The sequence below is a fragment of the Dendrobates tinctorius genome, unplaced genomic scaffold (assembly GCF_039654945.1).
Source record: "Dendrobates tinctorius isolate UK_male_01 unplaced genomic scaffold, ASM3965494v1 ptg000208l, whole genome shotgun sequence".
Lineage (NCBI taxonomy): Eukaryota > Metazoa > Chordata > Amphibia > Anura > Dendrobatidae > Dendrobates > Dendrobates tinctorius.
This window is the reverse complement of record NW_027361875.1, coordinates 4,523,789-4,548,442: the sequence shown is the minus strand read 5'-3', so window position 1 is coordinate 4,548,442 and position 24,654 is coordinate 4,523,789. Positions and strand designations below refer to the sequence as shown.

At 43.3% G+C, this 24,654-nt stretch overlaps 1 protein-coding gene across 2 annotated transcripts in view; it reads right to left on the bottom strand.

The window, feature by feature from the left end:
• RAB15 (RAB15, member RAS oncogene family) overlaps positions 1-24,654 on the bottom strand; it is a 122,567-nt gene that overhangs the window by 63,066 nt on the left and 34,847 nt on the right. For both annotated transcript variants that reach the window (XM_073554171.1, XM_073554172.1), the window contains exons 2-3: positions 16,347-16,407; positions 9,947-10,007 (exon numbers count right to left, since the gene is read on the bottom strand). In XM_073554171.1, the coding sequence (XP_073410272.1) occupies positions 9,947-10,007; positions 16,347-16,407 (122 nt within the window). The remainder of the gene's footprint in view (positions 1-9,946; positions 10,008-16,346; positions 16,408-24,654) is intronic.

Genomic DNA, 24,654 nt, shown 5'->3' with positions numbered 1-24,654 from the left:
GTGAAACAGGCCTTAGGTCTAACTAGAAATTGGTGGACAGGATAGGTGACCAATACTTGATTACTGGTGGTCCCACCACTAGAGCGCCCATCTGTGTTCTGATGTTATCTTAGTTCTTCCCATTCAGTCTGTGAAGGCAGCGTGCATACTCAGCCTCTGATCCATTTAAATTACTTAGTGCAGTAGTGCGAATAATAAGGCACCGCCATTCTACTTATTGTAGGAATCCCAGCGGGAAGGCTTCTAGCAGTCAAACATTTATCACCAATTGTGTGGATAGATGATAAACGTGTTTGATTGGAAAGCCCCTTTAAAAGTAGACGCATCATTAAACAGGATTACTGATTGCCAGTCACTTCTAGGTAAAGGAATTTATACTGTAAAATCAATAGAATTTTTAGGGCTTCACCTCCTTTTTCAGAATATACAGGAATACTGGACAAGTAACAAAATTATAGGGGAACACTAAACTAGAATGCTCATCTAGCATTATAAAAGCAGATCCTGCTAATAAAAAAGTGACATGTTGGCAATCATGATTCAACTTTAATTTTGCAAACCACTCCAGAACGATGGATCAGATGTCATTTTTCTAGTCACCAGCATCATCTCTGATCTATCCTTATGGTCACCATAGTCACCTCTGATCCTTCATTGTGGTCATCACAGTCACCTCTGATACATCGTTGTGGTTATCACAGTCACTTCTGATTCATCATAATGGTTACCACAGTCACCTCTGGGCAGGCATGTGACTGAGTATGTGGAATCCACCTAAAAACCCTTGTACGGGTTTCTTCAAAAGGGTCTCAAGAAATTGTTTGGCATATTTCAGGATGACACCAGAAAACTAATTAATGGGAAATCTGCCTACCTGTGCAGAAGCTATTCTCTGCTACTGATCATAGCACCCAGGATAGGGAAATAAAGAATAGTAGGACACTTCTTTCTTGAGAATTTTTTGGAAACCCATGGTACCAATAATTTGGAATATGGAAGGCTAGGTTCAAATGAATATAGTGCTCTCCAGTGAGAACTACATTGGAGTTTCTGTCAGAACCCCCTAAAACTGTATTCCAACTGGAACCTTGATGAAGCCATTCACTTGAATGAAGCAGCCAAAGGAGTCACTGTGGACACTGTCTGACCTCTGACCTGGCAGTATGCGTCCTTTTCAGACATTTAAAACACAAACAAACGAGGCCCGGACCCCGTTTTTGGGGTGACTCCAACAGAAACCACAACATAGTGTTCTACGGAGAGCACTGTATTAATGTGAACCTAGCCTCAGACCTTTTACTATGCTCATAAATATTTTCTTCATAAACCATGGTTTAGACGAGATATCAAAGCAGGCTTTGATCTCTAGCTTAACCTTTCATAATCATATAAAGACAGAGGACATCATATCAAATGCACAATGGTGGAAGCTAAGCTACTACTTCTAGATTTCCAGCGTAATAATATATGTGACCCCATACATACATATCTGACTATGATAAATGTATTACACCATCGTGATAATTTTGCATTCCTTGTACTGTTATTACATAACAAATAAAGGTAAGGAAAAAAAAAAACCTTACACATCTTGGCAATTTAATAGGTAAGCCGTGGTGAAACACTGGGGATAATTTGATGAAATTATAGTTTTCTGCTTTAATTTCCTTTTCCACCTGCCTTGACCGATTGTGAATTAACAAAATATTTTCTCTAAAAGCATTTTACTACAGCACAAAGTAGTGTTACAACCACTCTTTACAAACCAAATTCACATTTTATTGAACCTTGTATTTTATTTTTGCAGTCTTCAAACCAAGCTCGTGTAGGATTTTTTTTTTAATAATAATTTTTAACATTATATATTGTGGTGCAGTGACCGCTGTGTCCACTAGGCGGCGCTGTGTGGGTGTCCCAGGACAGCCGTATAAACATTTCCATTGCCCTGATAGGTGTAGGATACTGAAAGATCATAATGATCAGCAGAGGTACTGCTGACTAGGACGTTCTGTTACAATGTGTCAGGGAAGTCTGTGTGTGGCTGTGTGCAATAGGACCTTGGGTGAGGTCATAGCCATGTGATCACCTGTGGGTGTGGTTATGGACCATATATAAGGTACCTGAGGTCTGGTCACATGTGGGTGAATGCTGGGACCCGATTGGTCCAGTTTGGAAGGTCCCGTGTTATGATGAGTCACCGAAGGAGGAAAAAACAAAATACCAGCTAAGTCCAGAAAAACCAGAGAGGTAGGCAGCTATCGGATTGCAGACCCCTGAACCTATCCACAACAACTAGCAGTAGCCGTGGGGGGTTCCTACGGTGCCCTAGACCCCTCGATCACAGCCTGAGAACTATATAGCCTAAAGACAGAAAGGGGAAAAACTAAACTGCCCCAGAGCAGACCCCAAAGCAATAGGCAGCCCCCAACATATAATGACGGTGAAGCAAGATGAAAACACTAACACAGATAGAAAGATAGGTTGAGCAAATGATGGGGCCCAAGCTAACTACATAGGACAGGATAGGAAAGCTGCTGTCTGCCATCCGCAAAAACCCTATCAAAATGAGCCAACCGACTGATAGGAAAAACAGGCCCTGAAGACGCTAGGCTTCAAAAGACTATATCAGCACTCAGGTATATTCTGAAGACAGAGCAAAAGATCAACAGATCAGAGACAAAAATGGAGTTCAGCTCACCCCCGGCCGGGGATGGCAGAACTCCCAAAAAACAAGGCAAAACAAAAACAAAACTGAAGACTACAAAGAAGAGCAGAAAACTTAGCTTTGAGATGCAGGAATCAGACTGGTCTCCTAGAATGCAGCAGGAAAATCACCAGCCAGGAAGAAGGGCGTCGGCAGCCTTATATCCAGTCCTCAATTCCAGCCACCCAGTCATCATCTAGCTGCCCATGTGTTTGGTAATCAGCCTCACTACCTTCCTTCACCAGAGGAGGGAGTTCATCAGACCTCAATGGTGAAGGGAAAAATGAACTCACAACAGTCCCGTGTGGAGAAGGATCTCCTCACCAACAGCACGTGTGGACGCTGTGACTAATGGCGATGTGTGCCTGACCGTTCCCAGGGAGAGGGAAGGAACGTTTGCAGTGTAAAGCAGCATGCAAGGTAACCCGGAAATGGGACTGCTACTGAGAGACTGTATAGCCTGCTGGCTAGATGAAGCACAGCCTGTGTGTCTAGGAGGGCTAAAGGGGAGCAGAGCTATATATATATATATATATATATATATATATATATATATATATATATATATATATATATACACACACACACAAACATATGGAAATGTATATTCAAAAGCATCTTCTTAGCTTACTGATTCCTAATTTCAGTATTTGATCATCACATTAGAATTTGTAAGGTCAAAAGACAGAATAAACACAAAAACTCCCCCCACCCTCCCTCTTTTCCAGACATGCAGGAAACAGTTGTATATCGTACGTCTTCTTAATCCCAAACCGTTCTAGAATATTTAATTTGCATGCAGGTCCAGTAGCCCGAAACACCGTGTCTGCAAATTGAGTCATATTGCAAGACTCGTTAAAGGGTTGATTGTGACTTGTAGGATCGCTACTACCAACAGGTGGCGCTATAGAGTAAAAGTCCTCTTCCTGTCTGAAGAGGCAATTTGCATAGTTTGCATCCATAATTTATATTACTTCTTAACCAGTGTCCCTACCACCTATTTCATCAACATTCAGATCAGCTATTTTCAACTTCCCCAATGTTCCACCCATGTCCTCCAATATGTACCAGCTGGTCTGTTCAAAGGGTTTCACAATTCCCAAGTTCTTTGTTTGTATAATGTTTAAGTAAAAAGCTTTTCCACTTTGTCATGAGTAGTGTTGAGCGATACCATCCGATATTTAGAAATATCGGGATCGGATTGGATGGGCCGATACCCAAAAAGTATCGGATATCGCCGATTCCGATACCGGAAGTCCCATTCAAGTCAATGGGACAAAAATATTGGGAATCTCCCGTGGAGAATAGCAGCATCAGCTGATGCGACCGCTCTCTAGGGGCCCCAGGCATACAATGACGGGAGGTAGGTATCCTTCCGCACTGTATTCCTCCGCCACTGTAAAAAAATAGTCCCTAGTCTCACTTTTGGCATTGCTGTGTGAGAAAGTTCCCACACAGCTTTTGCCATAAAGTGAGACCAGTGAACCATAGTAACCTCTCAGTGATGCAGTGCAGCAGATCGTCGTGGGACACTCTTGGATTTCTGCAGATCAGGGAGTATATCGCTTGTTTGTTATTTTCTAATTTTTCTCACAGATGACACTGGCTTCGGGGAACAAAGTGACAAGTAATGGTGAGTATGTACTCTATGTTATATGTATGTATTGTATGAATGTATTGTATGTAGTATGTATTTTGTATGTCTGTAGCATGTATGTATGTATGTATGTATGTATGTATGAATGTAGTATATAGTATATATGTATGTTGTATATATGTATGTAGTATGTTGTATGAATATTGTATATGTATATTTTCTCTTTTTTTTTTTTTTTTTTTACATTCAACACATTAGCCGGATGATGGGACTACTACTGTCCCATCATTGGCAAATGTGTCAATCACTGTCATTGTAGCAGGCATAGCCCTATTGGACTTGTAGTCCCATCGGACGATGCCTGCACACAGACACAAAGACCCCCGGCAGGCCCGCACAGACCCCCGGCAGGCCCGCGCATCATGATGACATCATTTCAGCAGCCAATCACAGCCACAACAGTGGCTCATTGCATTATGGGAACTTCCGATTCCGGTATCCGATATTGTAAAAATATCGGTATCGGAATTCCGATACTGCAAATATCGGGTATCAGCCGATATTCGCTGTATCGGAATGCTCAACACTAGTCATGAGTGATTTTATACTCTCTTCCTTGTTACATTCTGCTTCTAGCCATTCTAAGTGAAATAATGTCTTCATTTGACCTATTATAGCATTCTGATTTGGAATGGAATCACTCAACCAATCCTTTAATAAGCTTCTTTTGGCTATCAGGCAATTTAAGTGGAACATTGGAGTTAATGTTTTCTTCCCTTTTTGTTGTGTGTCTCCATCTCCCTTCCAGTAATGGAAAAGGAACGATGTCAGGTGCCATGATATACGCCAAATGCCCATATTTTCCATCATCTGCTTTATGTCTTTCCAGAATTCTTGTACTTTATGGCAGCCCAAGAGTCCATGTAGTAAATCGGACTCTCTAAGCTTACATTTTGGCCAAAGTACCATGCGAACTCTCATTGTTCTAGATGCTGGTATGTTGAAGGCTAGTAAGGCTCTATGCATAATCCTAAATTGTGTGTCTCTCCAAACTTCACTCAAAATATTTTTCTGTACTGCCTGCCAACCTGCTAGTATTTTTTACCCCAATTGCCTCACCCTTTATTTGTTTAGCCCAGGATCTAAATGTTTGCTCTATGTCTATTTTCCCAAGGATGTCTTTTACACCTCAGTATATTGTGGATATAGTGTGTGTGCCTGCTCGGTCAAATAATAGATAATCCATTTAATTCCTTCTCATTTCTTTCCTCACATTTATCAAATGTGTCAATCTTTCCTTTTATTTGTCCAAATTGTAGGAATTGCAGTTCACTTAGCTTGAATTTGATATCATTTCTTCCCTATTCAGCCACCTATTTTCTTCTTCAAGCAGTAGATTAGCAATTTTGTGAATCCCGTTCACCCTCCATTCCTGAAATAGTTTGTTCTCTACCAATTGTTGTATGGCTGGGTTTCCCCATATGGCCGGGGTCAGGCTTGCGAGAAACTTGCATGAGCCTCGCATCTTAATACCCGGCACTGCTGCCGGCACTCGGAACCGGAGAGCTCAGCTGCATAGAAATACATGCAGCCGCGCACTCCAGTTCCGAGTGCCGGCGGCAGTGCCGGGTATTAAGGTGCAAGTTTCTCACAAGTCTGACCCCGACCTATGGGTAACTCTCTTGAGATTCTCCATGATAATTTGAATTTTCTCCTAAGTTCCTTCCATGTGGCTATTGTGTCTCGGTACACTATTGAATTTTTAATTTATTTTAGGCATTAGGTTTTGTGGCATATGTAATAAGGCGACTAAGTGCAACGTTTATGCATACGATTTTTCCAGGGCAATGTCAGAAAACCCATTAGTGTCTTTAAACCAATCTACTATGTGATGGGAAACACACGCCAGATTATATCCTCTTATGTCTGGCAAGTCTACCCCCCCCCCCCTTTTTTCTTGGATGCCATCAGTTTATACAAGGTCTCTGACCTCTCCAGATAAATTTCCTAATAGCTGTATGTATTTTTATCATGTCCACATGCTTTTGGAGAACAGGGATAGTCTGTAATGGATACATGAGTTGAGAAACTCATCATTTTTAAAAGGTAATCCTGCCCAAAAACTCAACGGCAAGTTTTGCCACCTTTCTAATTCCTGTTGGATTTTGGAGGGAAGTTTAAATTATATTGACTCTGGTTTTCTACCCAGCTTGATACCTAAATATGTTATTTGTGTTTTGGATATCAGAATACTGCATATTTCTGTTTCTACCATATTACGGCTGTCTTTATCTCTTAAGTGGAGAATTTCACATTTGTTTTTATTTAGAGTGAATCCCGAAAACCTACCAATATTTTCCATAAGATCAAGGATCCGTGGCATATCTCAGCCATGTAGATTATTAGATCGGCAAAGTACGAGGCCCCAAGCTTCATGTCCCCTATTGATATCCCTTCAAATACTTCACGTTGTTCTATGTATTGTGCCAAGGGTTCTAGTGGCAGGTCAAATATAAGTGGGGACAAAGGACATCCCTGACGTGTTCCCTTTTCAAGTGGAAAATTTGCCGATAGATGACCCAGGGTTTGAATTCTTGCTGCGGGGTTAGCATACAGGGCTTTAATAAAATTTTTGAAATTCCCCACCAGCCCAATTTTGTCCAAAACCGCATGGGACATTTTATTGCTTATTTTTTTTTACAGTTGTCTTAAAATGCAAGCAAAATTATGGGGTCTTCTGTGGCCACTTAGAACAGGAAAAAAAAAAACAGGGACAGTGCAGTGAATCCTGCTGGGGGTCTAGATTAACTTCTCTTGCAAGATCCGAGACGAGATGAGACAGAACACTTCTGTAAATTTTTCCCGCTAAGAAAGGAAAGCTTAGAATTTTTACAATAATAGAAAAAAAAAAAAATCACAGTAGAAATATGTAGCATTAAATAAAGGACAAATGCTACGACCTTGAAATTACCCAGAGGTAGAGATAGCATAGCCTTGTGTTGCTATTTCTTCTAGGTACCCTTTGGCAAAATGTTAGCGTGGCCAATTATATATCCAGCACTGGTACACATCTCTGCTGCAGAGGCTGCGCGCATTATTAAGAATACTGTTCAAAGCCAAGTTGCCTGGGGAAGAGTTCAGTGCCCCATCTTCAGGTATGGCTACATAAAACTATTTTTTGTCTTTTGTAATAAAATATAAATGCCCTCAATATTTGCAATTCTGCTGTGTCCTGATGAGGATCGTTTTTCACAATAGAATCCAACCAGGGTGTCAATATACTGTATTCAGCATGACCATACAGTGCACACATAACTACAGTAGTTGCAATAATTAAAAAGTGATGAGCGAATGTGCTCGAATACAGTGTTATCCGAGCATTCTCAGGTGCTGAGTGACTTCGGCGTGCTCAAAAAAAATATGTTTGAGTCCCCGTGGCTGCATGTCTCACAGTTAAAATGTGACGGCACAAAAAAAAAAAAAATTACAGTCTACTCCCAAAGTAGAAGGGGCTCCAAATAAACCTTTCCCTAGCCCTTTAGGCCAGAAGGCCACAGTGAAGTTATGTGCACACGTTAGGAACTGCTGTGGAAAGTTCCACGGCAATTCCGCAACTCCCTGCCGTGGGAAATACGTATGCGGAATTGGCATTTGTATTCCCGCTCAACACTAGCATTTTGCAAGCGTAATTAACTATTAACGTTATGGTGACCACTCCTGGGGCACTTGTGTACTTTGGGTTTCCAAACTTAACCTGACCTCAATAGTGTCATGTACTTGGATGACTATATAATTCGACCAAAGCTTCCACCCAATGCACATTACTATGTCTGCCTTTGCCGTTGGGTTTGCGAGGCCAAACCCAGAGACACTACACTTAACTATAAGGCCGAGAATCAAACCACGGTGTTTTTAGACTGTATTCATCGTTACCATCCAGAGCCCAAATAATGGCAGTAGCTAAAATGGTTAACGGGTTATTACCCTCTCTGCCTTTCATCGCTGTAACAGCCACGTGCAGCTGCCCTAAGCAACTTGCATAACTTCCATAGACATTAATGGGAGTTATGTAAACAGCGCAGCACAGCTGTGTCTGTAGCTTCGCAATTACACAGCATAGCTATAATGTTACCACTCTTCGCCATAGAAGTTACTCATACATTGTAGAGCACCTGCGCCCCACTGTCTACCTAACCCCACCTCTGGTGGCGTGGATCTAGGAGCAGTTATTCCTTTCTCAGCCAAAAAAGTCCAAAATGGGAATAACCCTTTAATACATTAAATTAGTGCCAGATATACCTTTCCAAAAATAGAACCTGCACCACCCCTCACTAGCAGGAATTACACAACACCATTTGGTTACCGAATCTGATTTTTTTATTTTTTTTTATTTGCATTTGTTTAAAAGATCACCTAAAACCTTCTTCCCATAGCAAATCAGTGAGGTGGCATTCCAGTTATGTCATTTTACTATGGGTTTGCATGTAAACAAATGTTGCAGTATAACTTTTGCCGAAATCCCAATTCCATCTTCAAAAATGTTCTAAGAGAAGCAAACATTTTGTAACCATATGTTCACAGAGATCTGAAAAGTCCTATGAAGTCATATCATGGTGCTTAGAAGACTTGTGTTAGGCCGGGGTCACACTAACCGATGCAAAATACGGTCAGTATTTTACATGCGTAATACGGATGAATGGCCCCTAAATAGTGCTCCCTATGTCATCCGTAATCAAGGTGTGGTCGCGTATTTTGCGCATGTGAGCATCCGTATGTAATCCGTATGCAATCCGTATGGCGAGGATTTTCTCGCAGGCTTGCAAAATGGACATATAATGGAGCCCTATAACAGGGTTTCTAACAGAAACCAAAGATTAGATATAGACACATAGAAAAAAAAAAAAAAAAAAAAAAAAAAAATAATATATATATATATATATATATATATATGTGTCTATATCTATTCTTTCGTTTCTTTATTAAACCTGTCAGTGTGAGTTTACTGTATAGCGCACTGAATTGCCGACTTTGCTAAAAGACACCGGGTGCGTATTTCTCGCAAGTCACACGTGTGGTCCGTGTGTAATCCGTATTTTTTGCGCACCCACAGACTTGCATTGGTGTACTACGGCCGTAGTACGCTGACAATCGCAGCATGCTGCGATTGGCACGGACCGTAGAATACGGATGAGAAATATACGGCTGGTGCGAGGGACCCCATAGAGAATCATTGGTCCGTGTGTAATGCGTGCTTTTAGCGCCTCTCACTCGGCCGTATTCCTCACCAGTGTGACCCCGGCCTAGGACTTGCACATGGGGGGGATTCAGCCATCATTAGATCTGCAGCAGATTAATCAGTGATTTTATCAAAACCACAGCAAGCAGCCCAGTAAGTGATATCATTGGAATCAGGGTCTCTGCCACTACATCATACTGCACTCAGGTGGGGAAGCAAAAACCTGCTGTCAGACACCCTTTAGACCACAAATGACATCCGCTAGTGCAAAAAAAAAAAAAAAAATAAGCATGTTATCTACCAGCTAAGCAATCATATATTTTTCAGGGCACACAAGAAGCAATATCATAAATAACTTTAAAAAAAAAAAAAAAATCCCAGCTTCATCAGATTTGCAGGAAGAAATTACCTGTGCTCTTCTGTAGTACTGTTTCGTTATTGTCTGGTATCGCTCTTGACCAGCCGTGTCCCTATGAAAAAATAATATTCTGGAGTTAATAGATCAAATGTTACAAGCATCAAATCATTTCTACTAAAGCGTGTGATATGGTCATAATTATGTCAGTTCCGCTAAGTTCTGCCAAGACGGGTGATCACGTTGTGATGATTCAGACCCTCTGACACCAAGTCATGCGGCTTTATATGCATGAGGTCTCATCTCATTCTATGGATAAGCATGAAGGTTGATTTTTCTTTTTTTTCCAGTCCAATTCTCCATCTAGACAAGATCTTTTGCACAAATAAGAAATTTGCTTTCCTCTGTTATGTACCGTAGAGTGGTGTACACACAGGGCTGCATGGAAACTCATATCTGTTCATTCAGCATACTCGTATATCAGAACAACATATCCAGTGACATACGGCTGACCGAGCTATTGGTGAACAATAATAAACGATGTGAATTTCCTGAGGAAGTACAGATAGTGCTTTGAAATGGTGCCCGGGCTGCCCCTTTAAGAGAGACTTGCCTGCTGCCCCTGCAAGACTTTCAACTCAGGATCCGTTTTAACTGTGGGTGCCTCTCAGGGGCCACTTGGGCCACTCTGGCTCCCATTTGGCGGGCGGGGCCACTCTGGCTCCCATTTGGCGGGCGGGGCCACTCTGGCTCCCATTTGGCGGCCAGGATGGCTCTGCCTCTGATTTGTAGGCCAGGGTCGATCAGTCTCCGATAAGGAGGCCGGGGTGTGGGTTTCGCTTTAAGAGCTGAAATTATCTGGCAGAAACTGTGTCCTGGGGGAGTCATGTGAAGTTCGTAGGCATTGGCATAGTAACTGGGTCTGCCTGCGCATATCAATGATCTTAACTGCCATTTGAATCATCTCAGGTATGTTTTCCCTGTGGCAACATTTTCCCATTGAAATGCATTGAGGAAAATGTTTTTTCAAATGCAAATTGCGCAAAAACTACAAATCCGATCGACATGAAAATTACTTAGCACACCACTCGTGGACGCTGGCTTCGAAACAACACCTCAACGGAGTCTGTGCGTGTTCGGGCCGCATTAATTGCGGAAAATCAACTGAATAATAAGAAGCAGAAGAAGAACTGGATGTGTATTTCCTGAAGGAAGTACAGATAGTGCTTTGAAATGGTGCCCGGGCTGCCCCTTTAAGAGAGACTTGCCTTCTGCCTCTGCAAGACTTTCAACTCAGGATCTGTTTTAACTGTGGGTGCCTCTCAGGGGCCACTTTGGCCTCAGGGTCTGAATTGGTGGGTGGGGCCCCTCAGGGTCTGATTTTGTGGCCTGGACTCCTCAGGGCTTGAATTGGCGGGCGGGGCCCCCCCTGGGTCCGATTTGGTGGGCGGGGCCCCCTGGGTCCGATTTGTAGGCCGGGGTCAAACAGCCTCCAATTTGCAGCCTGGGGTCACTCAGATTTCGATTTGGCGTGCCGACCCTTTAAGACTCATTTTGGTGCGTCGGCCCTTTAATAGCCAGTTTGGCACACTGGGCTTGCAAATCCACTTTGGCGCACATTCTCTCTCAGGGGCATGCGTCATGTGATGAAGCTAGATTTGCAATTGTGCTTTGGGTTTCACTTTTAGAGCTGATATTATCTGGCAGAAACTGTGTCCTGGGGGGGTCATGTAAAGTTCGTAGGCGTTGGTATAGTAACTGGGTCTGGCTGCGCATATCAATGAGCTTAACTGCCATTTGAATCGCCTCAGGGCATGTTTTCACTATGGCAAAATTTTCCCATTGAAATGCATTGAGACAATACATTCCAATGCTGGGAGAAAAAAAAATTTCAAACGCAAATTGTGCAAAAACTACAAATCCGATCGACGCGAAAAATACTTAGCACACCACTCGTGGACGCTGGCTTCGAAATGACACCTCAACGGAGTCTGTGCGTGTAGCGGTTCGGGCCGCATTAATTGCGAGGAGAAGGAAGAAGGAAGAAGAAAGAAGGAGAAGAAAGAAGGAGAAAGAAGGAGAAAGAAGTTAGCAGCGTTCGGATTACAATATAATGCTTTTTTCAAAAGCACTATAATAAGTTAGCAGCGTTCGGATTACAATATAGTGCTTTTTTCAAAGCACTATAATAAATGCAAATAAAAGCTGTCTGTAAAGTCAGAAAATCAATACTGTAATGCAGTGCTTATGGTAGTGTTGGGGAACTCTCACTTGGCAGCTGATTAATAGGGTCAGGCACAGGTTTTTTCACATAAACAGTCCATTTTGGTTTATTCAAGCATCATAAACCGCTGAAGGCCATGTTACACTTCACAGGCTTAACATAGTCCAGAAGATTCACAGGTTATGGCTTTTCCTTGCAGTCCCTAAACACGCTGGACCTCACTGTCCAGTGACCATGGGCGACCGCACGCCAAACAGATCATTAACATTCATAGAACCTCCCAAGCACCAACAGTTATTTCCCCCTGTCCGGGGTTACCTCTTAGGAGCTCCTGCTCCAGATGCTGAATCTTTGGTAATCCTCTCTCTCAGGGAAGCTGCCGAATTGGGATCACCATCCCGGACAACGCCTTGCTCACCGGGCCACCTGACAGTCAAGATCCACAGACGGACGGTAGCTCCCCCAATGCAGTGCCGTCACTGACTCTGCAAACGCACGTGGCCTGTCTGTGTGCTATTCAGGACATCCGTCCCCACTTTGAAACCGCCCAACACACAGGCCACACCGGGTGCTACTCAGGGATCCAACCCTCCTCCCAGGGTTTCCCAACACACTGGCCACCAGGTCCAGGGCCTCAGAGGGTGCTATTCAGGACGTCCATCCCCTCCTGAGACCGTCCAACACTCACGCCTCACCAGGTCCAAGGTCGCAGCACGTGCTCCAGGGATCTGATCCTTCTCCCAACACTGACCCTCCAGGACCTTGCACCCTGAACCATTCAAGTACACACTCTCCCTCCCTTGTGACCAGACCTCAGGCACATTATATGGTACATAACCACACCCACAGGTGAGGTATGGATCACATGGTCATGACCTCACTACAGGTCCTATTCCACACATACAGCCACACACACAGGCTTTACTTTGGGCGTTCAGACACACTCGCCTGGGTGGGTTTGTAGGTGACTGGTCCCACCCATCTCACCAAGTCACCTGGAAGCTCCCTGATACACAGCAACAAATACCCAGTATATAAGTTATAGGTAGACTCTCTGCCACTACTAAAGGATCCACCTCCGAACAACCTATTATGGATTACATCAAGAATTCATCTGCACAAGGAACGTTAATTAACTCGGTACATTTATTGTTAGGTTCTTTGCAGTGATCCACAGTTACAGCTTGTATTACAGGCCTGTACTTTCACATATTATTTAAGAACGCCTTCACGTGCCATTTTGATGCTGTTTGACCTCTAAATTTGGAGTGGATTATATAGAAAAGAAGTCGATTTTATGTACAATTCTTCTCTGCTATGGCTTCAATTACTGCATCAAAATGGCACATGGGCAAAGAGATATGCGAGGAGTTTTTGGAGCAGGAACTCTCTAAATCCTCCTTCAAATCTCAAAACTCCTCCTTAACAACGTTGCATTTCCGCTCAGCGGCTAAGTGCACACCAACATCTTTTCAGGCGGATTCTGGTCACAGAAAAAATTAAACACGTTCAAAAGAAAGAACATGTGCATAACTATATAAAAAACGACTCACTGCACATATGTTCAGGCTTTTAAAAAAGTACATTTCCATTGTTCTGGCTTTGTCTACTCAGAAGATGAACTGTTCTTTTACAATATAAGTCAACAGGAGAGCTCAAAAGACGACCGGACGTTTTCTGGCTTTAAAAAAAAAAAACCCTAGCAGTTTATTCGTTATTCACCCAAGTGAAACGACAGTAAAAAGACTTCATAACAAAAGAAGAAAAAAGACACTTCAGTAAAAATTAACTCCAGAGTTTACTGTAGTGTCATCTTCTTGTAAAACTCATCAAATTTAAAGGGAACCCCTCAGCAGGATTTATCACTATCACAAAGTAACAAGGTATGGCCATAATGGCGCTAACACACTGATTAAATTGATACTTTTGTTTAAGGAATGCAATCACAGGTTCTTTTTTAATTATGGTTTTAAGTTTTCTTCTGAGGACGTCGTCTGTACATCGGGGCAGGACTGGGGGTGTTGGGTCATCTTCTCCAGCCCCTCCGCCTGCCTCCTGTGTTTCTACAGGTCACTAATTATTCATGAACCAGCAACCACTGCGAAAAGCGTCTAACCTTAGGTTCATGAGCACAGGGGCTGCCATTTAAAATTTATGCAGCCGGATTCCAATTTCCATCCGCATTTATGAAATTATATGTCTCTAGTGTATATCTGAGAAAGGTCGATTAGACCGAAACGTTATGACTTTTATACACTATTCCTTGATAAAAATTAATCTTTTAGAGCGAGGGATTCCTCTAATTTTTGTAATTATTCAGTGACCTGCTTTAGTTTTTACATTTCTTCACACCACCATCATTGGGTGAGTCGGCGAGTGCGCTGTGTGAGATTCTACGTCTAGTCTTCAATAAAACGGTGCCGGAGTCAGCTCACATCTATGATCCGCAATTATGCACTTACGTACTGACTTGTCCCATTACACTTCTCTCAATAGAAGTGAATTGAGAGAAGCCGAACATATCTATTCATTAAGTGATACCACGTATGCTGATCGCATGCATACTGTCATTTGAACACTCACGCACATCCCCAAAGCCGGGGAATCATGACAGTGTGTGCTCCACACCTTCTCATGATGCAGAAGTCTATAGTCATATAGAGTGACTGCAGACTTTGTTCTTAAAACTGGATATCCCCTATAACTTTACATAGATTAATTGCTAATATACAACCTGTAAAACTGAAGTGAACTTTTGGAGCGCCTAGTTTACTCCCGCCTTACCCGTTACTTCTCCACTCACTCCCTTCTAGACCGTTCACAGTCCGGCTTCCGCCCCCTACATTCGACTGAAACTGCACTCAAAGTGACCAATGACCTTCTGACACCAAAACGTAACGGTGACCACTCTCTGCTCATTCTTCTTGACCTATCTGCAGCTTTCAACACTGTTGACCACCATCTCCTACTCTCTAGGCTCCAGTCACTAGGCATTAAGGACACCACTCTCTCCTGGTTCTCTTCCTATCTATGACACAACTATATACGTCATCCCCCGACCTTACCCCCGCTGTACTACAGAACGCCAGTGACTGTCTGTCCACAGTCTCCAACATCAAGTCCGCTCCCTATCTGAAACTCAACCTCTCCAAAACTGAACAACTTCTGCTCCCGCCGTCTACTAACCTCCCTAAATCTGACATTTCTCTCTCTGTGGGTGGCACCACAATAACACCACGGCAGCAGATGCGCTGTCTGGGTGTTATGTTTGACACCAATCTCTCCTTCACATTCCATATACAATCTCTTGCCCATTCTTGCCGCTTACACCTAAAGAACATCTCTAGAATCCGCCCTTTTCTCACCATGGAAACAACAAAAACCCTCACTGTAGCATTGATCCACTCCTGTCTGGACTACTGCAACGCTTAATTAATTGACCTCCCCATTACTCTACTATCCCCTCTCCAGTCCATACTTAATGCAGCAGCCAAGGTCATCTATCTGGCTAATCGGTACTCGGACACGTCCGCTCTTCGCCAGTCCTTACATTGGCTGCCCATTCATTATAGGATCCAATTCAAAGTACTTGTTCTCACCCACAAAGCTCTCCACTGTGCAGCACCCCCCTACATCTCCTCCCTCATTTCTGTCTATCGGCCTAACCGACCGCTGCACTCTGCAAACGACATTCTACTAACTTCTGCACTAATCCGTACCTCCCACTCCCGACTCAAAGACTTCTCCCATGCTGCGCTAATCCTCTGGAATGCTCTACCCCAAGAAAGTAGAACTATCCACAATTTGCATAGTTTCAGGCGCTCCCTCAAAACACATTTGTTCAGAGCAGCCTATCACGTTCACTAATCAGTCATTCTATGTGTAAGTGTGCATGTTTAGTGAATGGGCTATCTACATCCATCCCTCACTCCTTCATGATGGCTGGACCATCATTGTAAATACACACCTGTACTTTGTATCTCCCCCACCTCATTGTAGATTGTAAGCTCTCATGAGCAGGGTCATCTTATTTTGCTTTAGTGTATTGTTAACGTTGTTACTCATGACTTGTGTTTTGAAACTGTTAACCTGTAAAGCGCTGCGAAATATGTTGGCGCTATATAAAGATTATTATTATTATTAAGTGTAAATGTACCCTTAAGGGCAACACCTGGCTAAACTCAACCTGATGGAAACCACAATACATGCTCCTCTGCAGTTGTAACTTACCAGATCTGTATCCGTACTTTGATGCCATCAACATCTATGGTTTTCATTTTAAAATCCACTCCTGAAATTAAAAAAAAAAAAAAAAATGAACGAACAAAACGTGGTCATATTATCAAATATGAAGGCGTTACATGCGCAAGTCAAGTAACAAGCTATTTTGTAAATTAACTGCATTTTTGTACTTTTAATTTGATAAATTATTTATCCAAAATAAACAGTCAGCCAAGGAGGTCATTGTATCATTCAAGATTAGGGGCAAAATTAACCCTCCTACACAACATTTTAAAAATTTTCATCCAAGTCTCCAAAAAGTAGTATGTGCAGAATAGATAAACTTCTGGGCACGCCACAACTGCACTTTGAGCGTTATCTAGTCATGGGATCCTTCTGACCGTCACTCATGGGACCATAACAACATACAGCCAACCAGGCCCTACAGAATAGACCTGCACCTAAGGGTGCTTTCACATTACATTCAGGCACCCGGTTAGTGGGCCCGTCGGGGCTTATGTCCAAACTCCATGCAAAACGGGATTAATAAAGTAGACTGCGTCCGAGTGGCCAAATCCAGTACACGCCCGAAAATTATGCACGGTAGAGCGTACGTTGTCTATGGCCCCATCGGCACGTACGTCCGAATCCAGTTTTGTGCGGAGTTCGGATGCAAGCTACAACATGAGCCACTGAACAGGTACCTAATTGCAAATGTGAAATCACCCTAAAAAGGAAAAAAAAAAAAACGAAACATTGCTATACAATATACATATGTGTTTTACCCAATGACGTTTTTCTAACAAGGTGAGCTTTTTGCTTTCAATAATGCCACAGACTTAGAGGAATCCTGACAATGGAGCATCAAGACCTTTCAACATTATTAAGAATGCACAAGTAAATCAATGTCAGAAGGCTCCCGGCTGTCCTTGAAGTACATCCAGCAGGATGTAGCTGAGACTATAGGGATTTGCAGCTCTAAAACAGAAATACGCTGAAGAATTGCAAAAATAAAAAAAGAAATGCTGAATGTTATAGAAAAGCAGAAAAAAAAAAAATTAAAAAAAGACTAGCTATTATTTTTGCCTTCTATATCTCATTTTTATGCTCCTAAATTAATTTGTAGGTGTTACAAGACCCCACACAATTAATGCACTAACAGATAAAAATTTCTGTAAGGATTATTTTTCTTTGTATTTTTAAATTTTTTTTTTTTATATATATAATTTTCGGTTGTTAATTCTGATAACAAGGAAAGATCAGCTTTTACGACAACAGTGTTATGCATTTAAATATTAATCTTAGTCAATTAAAACCCAACTTCCCAAATGAAAGCTTCCCGTTACAATACAAAATCCCTATCACTAATTGCCTTGGTATATTAGTCATATGTAGAAGTTTATAGTTCGTAAACATATGGTACGAAAACGATCTGTACATGTAGCCCCAAAGTCAATGTAGAGCCAACCATCTATATGGGTTTATTCCTTTCCAAAACTACAGGAATTTATATGGCGTTGGACTTTCTGTGGCTACAACAGCCTCCATTCTTTTGTGAAGACTTTCTCCAAAATTCTATAGTGTTTCTGAAAAAAATGTGTCAGTTTGGCCAAAAGAACATTTGTGAGGTCAGTCGCTGACAATTAAAGAGAACATTTGGTTTGCACGCAACATTCCAATCCATCCAAAAAAGTGTATGATGATATTAAAGGGGGCTGGCCCCATCTTCATAGATTAGATAGTGCTTATGAAAAGATACACTTTTGCAATTTACTGCTTCTTAAAATTTGCAGTTGTTCTTGAAATATTGACCCTTTTGTTACTACCTAGTTGCCTAGGAGACTGACCTCTGCTGCTGTCTAGCTTGCAAGCACTGTACTAAAGTTGACTGGGATTAGGAGCAACAGTACGCTCAAGGGATCCTGGCCAGTTAAAAAAAAACAGCACTTACAAGATCAACAGAAAAGAGCTTGTTAGCATTGTGAATGTCCTGCTGTCCATCACTGGTGGTTAGTCTCCAAGGCAACAGTTGGTAAACAAGAGAAAAATATTAAGGCTATGTGCCCACGGTGCGTGTTAAAACGCACACCAAAAACCGGACTCCTTCCCAGAAATTGCACGTTTTTTTTCAGCGCGATTTTACCGCGATTATGATAGCGATTTTGCTGCGATTTTCGTGTGCGATATTCAAGCACTTTCCAAGCGATTTGAAGCATCGCTTGGAAAGTGCTTGAATATCGCACACGAAAATCGCAGCAAAATCGCGATCCTGCTTTTTTCCGCGATGCGATTCCGCCGCGGAAAAAAGCGCAGCATTAGCACAGCATGTGCGGAATGTGCAGAATGCCATAGGAATGCATGAGGGGCGTTCTGTGCACGATTTTTAAACATTTTCGCACCGAAAATCGCGGCAAAAACGCTTAAAAATCGCTACGTGGCCACACAGCCTAATATCTCAAGAACAGCTGCAAATAATAATCACATTACAAAACTGTCTATATCTACCCCCATGAATGACATTGCAATATGTAAATGGCTGAAAGCCTTGGTGCACTGTTCCACCTCCTTATTTAATGTCCACTCCTTCACTGTTGATTGACAGTGCTGGCTTTCCCAGAGCCTTTGCTGTTTGAAGATTAACCCTTATTATGTGAGCACTGTCCCTGTGCTGGCGAAAGAGTATATACATCACCATATCCTCTCTGCTGTCATTGCTACATAGATATACCAGAGCAATGTCAGCAGTGAGGATAGAGTGATGTGTGTACACGCTTCTCTAAAGTGTAAGACCTCTATGACATACTATAGAATATATATTACTATAATATGGTATAGAGGTCTAGGTTTCTTTTTTTTTTTTTTAAGGGAAGTCTGCAGTCCCAAATTTACACTATACAGGAGCAAGTGCACACATCATTCTCTCCTCACTGCAGACATCACTCGGGTATAGCTGTGAAGCGACGACAGGTGACAGTGCTGTGTATATGTAGTATATTGTTGTTGGAATAGGTTTGGTGCAACTACTCCTTTCCTGTCTATGAGTGTTCAGTTGCTAGATTTGTATGTGGTTTATAAAGTATAAAAAGAAAAAAAAAAAAAAAAACTCCCAGACGCTCACACAGAGCATGTGACTGTTTCCGGTTTTTCCTCTGTCTGTATGAGAGAAGCAGCATGCTGTAGATGCTGCACAGATAGATACAGACACACAAGTGATTTATTCCCAATCATATTATTCCTGTTTGTTCCTGAATAAAGAAGCTCTGTTGTCACACGCTTAGGGTATGTGCACACGTAGTTTTTTGGCTCTGCGGATTTTGTAGAGAAAACCGCAGGTAAATCCTTATCTGCGGTTTTTCCCTGCGGTTTTACACCTCATAATGGATGACGTGTAAATCTGCAGCGTTTCTGCACCAAACAATTGACATGCTGCGTTTTGAAAACCGCAGCAAAACCGCACGGAAAAAAACGCAGCATGTGCAAAGCTTTTTTTTTATTTCCATAGGAAATAAAGGTACTGTACAACGCAGCAGAATCTGCTGCGTTTCTGCAGAGCCAGAACCGCAGCAGAAACCGCAAAGTGTGCACATACCCTTAGAGAGTATCCTGAATAATTCGCTGCCAACAGGTTATGGGCCCAAAGTGACACAGAACCCCAGAGTAACAGCAATAGAAGCCCAGAGCAACAGAAAAGATGTCAACTAGCAGCAATCCTGTCAAGTTCTCAGTGCCAAGCCTCACTAACCAGAGCTACCAGTCCTGGAAATTCAAGGTGAAGATGCTGCTCATAAGAGAATGTACGTGGAATTATACTCAGGAACAAGTGCCTCATCCATTACCAGATGATTGGCTAGAGAAGAATCAGAAATCACAAAGCACGATCTCCCATAGCGTAGATGATAATTAGATGCATATATATATATATATATATATATATATATATATATATATATATATATATATATATATGCAAGTGTGCAACTGCAAAGGAAATGTGGGATGAGTTACAGAATGTTAATGAAAGATCAAATCTCAGCAATAAGCTTTATCTCATGAGAAAGCTGTATCAGCCTAACCTAAGTGATGGACAGAATATGCAGGACTATATAAGAAACACCCTAGAGATTATGGAGTGTCTCGGGTATTGGAGAAGAAATTAAATATTTTCTTGTTGCTGCACTTCTATTAGGCCTCTTTCACACATCAGGTTTTCGCCGTCAGGCGCGATCCGGCGCTTTTGACAGAAACCGGATCCGGCGAAATGCAATGCCGGATCCGTTTTCCCCCCCATTGCCTTGCATTTGCGCCGGATCGCGCCGGATGGCCATGCGTTTCATCCGGTTTTCGCCGGATCCGGCAATGTGTCGCGATCCGGCGTCTGGAAAAAACGGTGACTGTAACGTTTTTTGTCTCCGTCGAAAAAGCCGGACACGCCGGATCCGGCGCGTCCGGCTTTTTCACACAATGAAAGCCTATGAGCGCCGCAATGCACCGGATCCGGCTAAAGCCGGATCCGTCGGCCGGATCCGGTTTTTTGGTCTGAGCATGCTCAGTAGCTCTGCCCACAAGACATATATAAAAGCAAGACAGTGGGACCCACAGCCACACCCAACATGCCACCCAAGACAGCAACCAGGCGCAGGAGAAGGCAGGAGACCACTGCAGCACCATCCGCACCACCACCACCCCAAATGGAGCAGCAAATAGAACATGCTGAGGAGGGGAGGCCAGCAGCAGATGAGAGACGGTAATTATCAAATCCCCCATTCCTCCAAACTAGGGCTATTGAATATCAAGATATTCATTGGCCCTTTGTTTCTCTTTATTCAACAGCCGCCCAAGAGATGCAGCAGCAGCAGCACTGGCTTCACTGGCAGCAGCTGTAACACCACCCACAGCCATGGAGTCTGGCCAGCAAGAGGACAGCACATCTTCTGGGAGCCCTCCCTCGCATCGTCAGCGTTTGACGGTAAGTTTTTATTTCCAAAATCCATCTTCTCTGTAATATATGTCTATTCATTGCCTTTTATTTCAAAACAGGAATCACAAGATGAAGAGGAGCTCCCAGAAGAAGAAGGAAGGGGTGGACAGACACTTGGAGTGGGCTCACAATTCGTAAGTTTTTTGCATCAAACGCAGAAACACAACATCACACTACACACAACACATAGAAAACAATGTTCTGCAGACCACACACAGCAAACAAATGCCTACATCCAAAGACATAACTTTTTTGTTTTCTTCTCTAGTCTTCCCAATCTGGTGCTTGGCCAAGAGGTCCTCGCAGTGCCTCCCAGGGTCGTCGGCGACAGCAACGCGGCGGTCACCAGCGTGTAAGTATAAATATTTTTGCTTTGTTTTTTTTGCACTTTTTATTTCATTTCTTTTGTGGAGGCTAATTATGTTATTTTTGTCTTTTTCTTTAACAGTCTTCTCAGCGTGCTCCCGACTCTGACGGTGAGGATGGAGGGATTGATGTCGACCGCCTCATCGATCTCGTCAGAGAAAGGGAGCCGCTCTGGAATATGGCTGACCGCCGCCACGCTGACCTGATTGTTACCCGACGACTCTGGGAGGAAATCTGTTCTCTCCTTGTGGGCCGCTGGGAGGACCTCGAAGCTCGGGCCCAGATTAAAGAGCGTAAGTATATACAGTACCGGTTGCTTGATGTAAACCAGTGTTTCCCGAACTCCAGTCCTCGTGGTCCCCACGGATCATGTGTTCAGGATTTCTATTTACTATAGAAATCATGAAAACATGACCCCTGGGGACCATGAGGACTGGAGTTTGGGAAACACTGATGTTGTATACTAACCACTCCTTTCTTGTTTCAGGGAACAGAATTGTGAATCGGTGGCGGTCTGTGAGGGATCGTTTCAAGAAGGAGTTCAATAAAGAGATGCGGGCCCCGAGTGGATCTGGAGGACGCAGGAGCAAGTACAAGTACGCAGAAGCCCTGTCGTTCCTCCGGGAAACAATGGTCACCAGAAGGTAAATATTACACACCACATGTGAAAAAAAATGTTATATGTAAAAAATTTTTTCAGCCAGGGCCATACCATGTCAGTATTTTAATTGTTTTTTTTTCTCTTTATTCCACAGCACGGTGAGCAGCACTCGGGAGCCGGCACGATTGGACCCTTCTGAGGCGATCCCTGAAGAGACCGGCACCGAGGGACACTTCGACCGCCCCGGTACATCTGCACCTTCCCACACATTCGACCCATCTGTCCCATCCACCAGCACAGGAGCATCGTGGCCGCCTACATTACATGAAGCTGCTGGTGAGGAGATCGCTTTCCCTTTACCCCACCCTTCTGCCCCTGCCACCTCTAGTACACCTGCGGGTACTGGGCGGCAGCGGCAGAGGGGTCAGGAAAAGACTTATGCGCCAGAGTTCTTGCATCTGAATGCATCTTTCCAGAACTGTCTCAAAGTCTTGTCAGAGCAAATATCCGCAGGCTATCAGCAGATCAACTCCAGCATTCTGGAGGTGAAGACACTTCTGCAAACCATGCATTCAGAAGCAAGATCTTCGCCAAACCACACCTTTTTCAGGTCTGTTGTGGAGCGCATGGAAACGCTCTCTCCTGCCCAGCAGATGCATGTAATGCATTCATGCCACGCTGCTCTCCAGCAAGTTACCTCCCAACCTCCTCCTCCTCCCACCACAGTAGTTCCTGCACCTGCACCCCCTCCAGCCACTTTCCATCCTCCCCCTCCTATTACATCTACACCCCCTCCAGCCACTTTCCATCCTCCCCCTCCTATTACATCTACACCCCCTCCAGCCACTTTCCATCCTCCCCCTCCTATTACATCTACACCCCCTCCAGCCACTTTCCATCCTCCCCCTCCTATTACATACCATCCACCTCCAGCCACTTTCCATCCTCCCCCTCCTATTACATACCATCCACCTCCAGCCACTTTCCATCCTCCCCCTCCTATTACATACCATCCACCTCCCCAGCACCAGCAACCTCCCCAGCACCAGCAACCTCCCCAGCACCAGCAACCTCCCCAGCACCAGCAACCTCCCCAGCACCAGCAACCTCACCAGTACCAGCAACCTCCCCAGTACCAGACATCTCCCCACTTCCAGCAACCTGCCCCGTACCAGACATCTCCCCACTTCCAGCAACCTGCCCCGTACCAGACATCTCCCCACTTCCAGCAACCTGCCCCATACCAGACATCTCCCCACTTCCAGCAACCTGCCCCGTACCAGACATCTCCCCACTTCCAGCAACCTGCCCCGTACCAAACTCCTTCCCCATACAACTTGCCATCAACATCATCTGCTCCTACAGTCCCTGCCCAACCCTCCACTCCACCACCCACCACCTCTTCTGCTTCCCACATGTCCACCCATTCTGTAGTTTTTTCCACACCTTCACCTCTAACTGTTCCTTCCCCACCACGATCCCAGTCCTCTCTCCACACTCCCAGTGTCGAAGTGTCCCGCAGCCCCTACAGCAGTATTTCCACCACACACTACACAGAATTATAATGTGTGTATTTAAATAAAAATGACCAGTTTTATGGTTTCAGTTTTATAGTTTCAAAGTTTTATTAAACAAGTTTATTAAAATTTTAAAAAAGTTTACTAAAAAAAACATTTTTCAATAAAAGTTAAATTATTTTACACTGGTTGTCTGTCATTTCTTTCTGCGGCGAAAAAGGTTAAATACAGGGTATTTAAAAGGTGAAATGGTATTCAAAACTAGGTATATAACTGTGGGTAAATTTTAGCTTTTTGCCACAGTTGTGTTCCTGGTTGTGTTTGAAGCAAAGTATTTCACCTAAAAAGTTGTGTTTATTGTTGGTGATTTCCTAACAATGTACACAACTTTTGTTAAAAGGTGAAATACTTTGCATAAAACACAACCAGGTACACACCTGTGGCCTAAAGCTAAAAATAGAGACCATGACAAGATAGCCAACTTTGGTTGGCAAAGGTATATACTGTTGGTCCAGAAGGTACACAAGTTTGGTTAGGGCACAAATCTTTCACACTCTGTCATCCTGCCAGTGTACTCTGCCTTGAGGTGACATAAAGTATAGTGCAAAATTGTCCCTCATTACTGAAACCGTCACAGAACTTCTAGTGGTAATGTCATGGTAATCTTGCAAGGTGGTTTCTTCAGAGGTGTCCTCAATGGAAATGGGTTCCTTGCAGATAACAAAATTATGGAGTACCACGCACGCTTTGATCACCTCGTCCACAGTTTCTGTCTTGAGGTTGATCGCAGTCAATAGGACCCGCCATTTGGCTGTCAGAATACCAAAGGTACATTCAACCATTCTTCTTGCTCTT